Below are 4,478 nucleotides of genomic sequence, written 5' to 3'. Positions count from 1 at the left end.
TACTGCCAAACCAGAGCCACGCCGGGCGGGCACCGCGCTGAGGCAGGACCAGGTCAGCCCAGGCCCGGCCTGAGGGGGGTTTGTCCAACCTGCTCTTAAACCTCCCGGGACGGGGATCCCACAACACCCCCCCCGCCCCGACCCAAGCACTGAACGCCCCTGAGAGCTAGAAAGTTTCTCCCAATCTCCGGCCGAAATGGGGTTTCTCACCCTTCACTCACGTGCGTGGCTCCCAACTGATCATCTTCTTGTAGGGCTCCCCCCACAACCCTATGGGCGCCAGCCCTGTTCTCAGAGGGGTTTCTGTCCACATGGGTTTGTTATTGTAGGGTCCCCTCGTCAGCATCAGCTGCCCGCCCTCCTCTTGGGATTGTAGGGTCTCCTGGGTTCAGTGTTATTGGGGGAGGGGGTCCCTTGCAAACACCCAGCTACAGGCACTGGTTTATTATTGTAGGGTCTCCTGTAAGCTCCATCCCCCCCACACCCCACCCTGTTGTTGTGGGATCTCCTGGAGGCTCCCAGAGCCCCTCCCTCGCTGCACTGTTTACCATCGGGCCCCCCTGCCTCAGTAGGCGTTGGGTCGCTCCCATGCACGGGACTCTGGACTCCAGCAAGTTAATGATTAACGTGGGCCGGGGGGTGGAGGGGGCAAAGGTGAGCCAGCCACAGGGACAAGGGCTGGCAGACAGCCCCGAACCCGGCCCCCACCGGCCATGCTCCAGCGCACCTGGTCCTACCTGCTGTACCTGTATGGGGCCCTGATCGGCGTCCTGAGCCCATGCACCCCCCCTGCCCCGCTGCCAGCCAGCGGGCTGGACCGGGACCAGGTAGCCGGCCCTGGGGGGTGGGTCTGGGGGGAGCCCGTCCCTGGGATCAGGGGGTCTGGGGATCCCCAAGGCTGGGGCACTGAAGGTTGTGGGGGGACCCAGGAGAAGGGGGGTTCATGTGGGGTTGGGGGATGAGCCTGCCCAGAGGTGGGCCTGGGGACCCCTGGGCGGCAGGGAAGGGTGTGGGGTTCCCTCACCAATACTTGGGTGTCTGTGGGGTGGGGGCGGCAGGGGGGGTCTCTGCATCACCCTGACCCCCCACAGTTCCCCCGGCAGTACCTGGGCACCTGGCACTTCATTGCCGCCGCAGCAGCCACCCCTGTTGCCCTGGAGATCTTCGCGGGCACTGACGGCTCCGTCTTCCACATGGGGCAGGGTCCCCAGCCCCAGCGCCTACAGCTCCGCGCTGCCCTCCGCCTGTGAGTGGGGCCCCCCCTACCTCCCTCCAGCCCCCTGGATCCAGGGCGCACCCGGCCGTGAGGGTGCAGAAGGACTTGGCCCATTGGACGAGCCCAACACTCAGGCTTCAGGGTCTTACCGGCAGGGTCAGGAAGGGATCCCCCCGCGGCTCTGGGGATGATTTTACTCCTCTCCCTCGAAAGGCCCCAGGGTGGGGGTCTCTGCGCGTCGTCCTGGTGGCTGGTCCCCGCTCCCCCCGGGTCACGCAGATGCTAGGAGTGGGGTGGGGAAGGAACGGGCCCCCAGCTCCAATGGGCCACGACCCCCATTGGGTGGGTCTCAGCAAGATGAGCCAGGCAGCTCACCCCAAATCGGTTCCCGGCCATGGTGGGGGCTCGAGCCCCTCTGGGGGTGGCCAGTGGCTGGGCTGGGGGCGGGGCTGGAGCATGTCGGATTGGACGTTCGCATGGCCCCTCTGTGCTCTGTGACCCTCCCTCCACTGGCCAGCCACCCCCCCTTCCACCCAGCTCCCCAAAGGCCCCTCCAGCTGACCCCCCCTCCCTCCCCCAGGAAATCAGGGGACTGCGTGCCCAGATCATGGATTTATCTGCTTAACGAAGGGAGCACCGACCTGACCACAGAAGGTGAGTGGTGCCCCTCACTCCCGACCCGCAGACCCTGCTAGCCCAGCCCTGCCCCCCCCCCAGCTCTGCCGGTGCCCCTCACTCCCGACCCGCAGCCCCTGCTAGCCCAGCCCTGTCCCCCCCCCAGCCCTACCGGTGCCCCTCACTCCCGACCCGCAGACCCTGCCAGCCCAGCCCTGGGCTCCCCAGCTCTGCTAGTGCCCCTCACTCCCGACCCGCAGCCCCTGCTAGCCCAGCCCTGTCCCCCACCCAGCCCTACCGGTGCCCCTCACTCCCGACCCGCAGCCCCCTGCTAGCCCAGCTCTGCCGGTGCCCCTCACTCCCAACCCGCAGCCCCTGCCAGCCCAGCCCTGTCCCCCCCCCCCCCCGCCCTATCGGTGCCCCTCACTCCCGACCCGCAGCCCCTGCTAGCCCAGCCCTGCACCCCCCCAGCTCCGCTGGTACCCCGCACTCTCGACCCCCAGCCCCTGCTAGCCCAGCCCTGTCCCCCCCAGCTCTGCTGGTGCCCCTCACTCTTGACCCGCAGCCCCCAGCTCCTGGTTCTGTCTCGCCCATCACAGGGCGGCCGGGAATGAGGACTCAACTGTTCTCCAGCAAGTGTCCAGACACCATCATTGTCCAGGAAACTGACCGAGACTATCAAAGGATCCTACTGTATTGTGAGTGGTGGCCCGGACGCCTGGGTTCTCTCCCTGGCTCCAGGAGGGGAGTGGGGTCTGGTGGTGACAGCAGAGGGGCTGAGAGCCCGGACTCCTGGGATCTATCCTGGTTCTGGGAGGGGACTGGGTCCTTGGACGGGGGGGGGGTGCTTGGTGCCAGGACTCCTGGGGTGTCACTCCCTGTCCTCCCTCCCCCCCAGCCCGCACCCCCCATCTGGCGGACGACTGCATTGAGGATTTCCGGAGCCAAGCCTACTGCCTGGACATGGAAGAATTCCTGCTTATCCCCCGCAGCCAAGGTACCACCAGGATGGGGAGGCCTTTAGGGGGTCCCCTCACCCCATCGGCCAGTGGGATTAGTTTGGTGGGAAGGCGAGAGAGGAGATTGGGGGTGGGAGATTTGCAGGGAGGGGTTTGGGAGGCACTGAGAAGAAAGGTGGGGGGTGAGGGAGGTTTGGGGGTTCAGGAGGCAGTTAGGCAGGTGTTGGGAGGATGGGTAGATTTGGGGGGCATGGAAGAGGATTCAGGGTAGGTTACTGGGGTCACCAAAATGCTCACTAATGCACAACCCCACCCAGAAATTCCCCCCCCATCCCTACCCCATGGGGTAATTCCCCCTGACACGCGCCCCCTAACCCTCTCCCTCTTCTGCCGCCCCCCCAGACACCTGCCAGCTTCAGGATTCCTGACTGACCCACTGCCAGGTGAGCCCAGCCCCAGGACACCCCCCTCCCGCCCCAGGGGCCCCGCATCTCCTGACCTGGCTGGAGTGAGCCAGGTCTCCGCCAGATTTTCCACCCCCTCTCCCCGGCCAGGCCTCCAGAGACCGAGCTCCCCATTCCGTGGGGTGGGGACCGTGGCTGGGATTGAGGTTCGGGGGGCAGATCTCCTGGGTCTCCCCCCACCAACTCAGGGGGGCTCTGTAGGGCCCAGGTTTCGTTTGAAGGCTCAGTCGGTTTTCCATCTCAAGCCTTTCTCCATTTCTCTCTCCTCTCCTCTGCCAGCCCCCCAGGCTGCTGCGACTGGCCCCTCTGAGGAAGCACCCCCCCCCCGAAGACTGACCCCTCATTCGCCTGGAGGAAAAAACTCCATTTCCGCAGAGCCTGGCAAATAAATCCCAATCCTGCCGCATCTGTGCCAATGTGTCCCTAAGCGCTGGTTTCGACTCACAGGCACATGGGGCCTGGCCAGTGGTCTGGGAGCAGGGCTGGGCTAGCGGGGGGCTGCGGGTCAGGAGTGAGGGGCACCAGCAGGGCTGGGGCGGGCAGGGCTGGGCTAGCAGGAGCTGCAGGTCGGGAGTGAGGGGCACCGGCAGGGCTGGGCTAGCAGGGGCTGCAGGTCGGGAGTGAGGGGCACCAGCAGGGCTGGGGCGGGCAGGGCTGGGCTAGCAGGGGCTGCAGGTCGGGAGTGAGGGGCACCGGCAAGGCTGGGGCGGGCAGGGCTGGGCTAGCAGGGGCTGCAGGTCGGGAGTGAGGGGCACCGGCAGGGCTGGGCTAGCGGGGAGCTGTGGGTCAGGAGTGAGGGGCACCAGCAGAGCTGGGGGGGGAGCCCAGGGCTGGGTTAGCAGGGGCTGTGGGTTGGGAGTGAGGGGCACCAGCTGGGGTGGGGGCAGGGGCAGGCTGGTATATTCTACTGCACAGCCTGGGGTTACTTGAGCCTTACTTAAAGGAAACGTCTTTCCCGTGTGACGTTAGGAAATTCTCATCTCCCTTTGGGCCTCAGTTTCCCCATTGATTGAATGATTCAGACTTCGGGGGGCCTTCGAACGCCCCAGGGCAGGGACAGTCTCTCCCTGTCTGTCTGGGCAGTGCCTGCTGCGATGTGGCCCTCAGCTCAATCAGGGGCGTCCCCCCTCTAGGTCGAAGGGTCTGTGCAGGGTCTGGTGTGATGGGGGGGAGGGAGGACAGTCTCAGTTGGGCCACGTAAGAAAACCAGTCCGGGCCGTCCGC

At 66.1% G+C, this 4,478-nt stretch overlaps 1 protein-coding gene across 1 annotated transcript; it reads left to right on the top strand.

Annotated features, from left to right (window-relative positions):
- The first annotated feature begins 261 nt into the window (after window positions 1-261).
- LOC115640139 (apolipoprotein M-like) lies at window positions 262-3,602 on the top strand. The gene is made up of 7 exons (XM_030542985.1): window positions 262-827; window positions 1,092-1,246; window positions 1,797-1,870; window positions 2,431-2,529; window positions 2,730-2,828; window positions 3,193-3,233; window positions 3,534-3,602. Exons 1-6 carry the CDS (start codon window positions 714-716, stop codon window positions 3,216-3,218), a joined length of 567 nt encoding a protein of 188 aa, XP_030398845.1. The 5' UTR covers window positions 262-713; the 3' UTR covers window positions 3,219-3,233; window positions 3,534-3,602.
- The last annotated feature ends 876 nt before the right edge of the window (window positions 3,603-4,478 follow it).

The sequence above is a fragment of the Gopherus evgoodei genome, unplaced genomic scaffold (assembly GCF_007399415.2).
Source record: "Gopherus evgoodei ecotype Sinaloan lineage unplaced genomic scaffold, rGopEvg1_v1.p scaffold_210_arrow_ctg1, whole genome shotgun sequence".
NCBI classification, from domain to species: Eukaryota; Metazoa; Chordata; order Testudines; family Testudinidae; genus Gopherus; species Gopherus evgoodei.
The sequence above is the reverse complement of the archived record's forward strand: the minus strand, read 5'-3'. Positions and strand labels throughout refer to the sequence as shown.

Coding starts and splice junctions, on each gene's coding strand:
- LOC115640139 (XM_030542985.1), top strand. CDS start 714: ATGCTCCAGCGCACCTGGTCCTACCTGCTGTACCTGTATGGGGCCCTG. Junction 828..1,091: donor GCGGGCTGGACCGGGACCAG/GTAGCCGGCCCT, acceptor GACCCCCCACAG/TTCCCCCGGCAGTACCTGGG. Junction 2,829..3,192: donor GCTTATCCCCCGCAGCCAAG/GTACCACCAGGA, acceptor CCGCCCCCCCAG/ACACCTGCCAGCTTCAGGAT.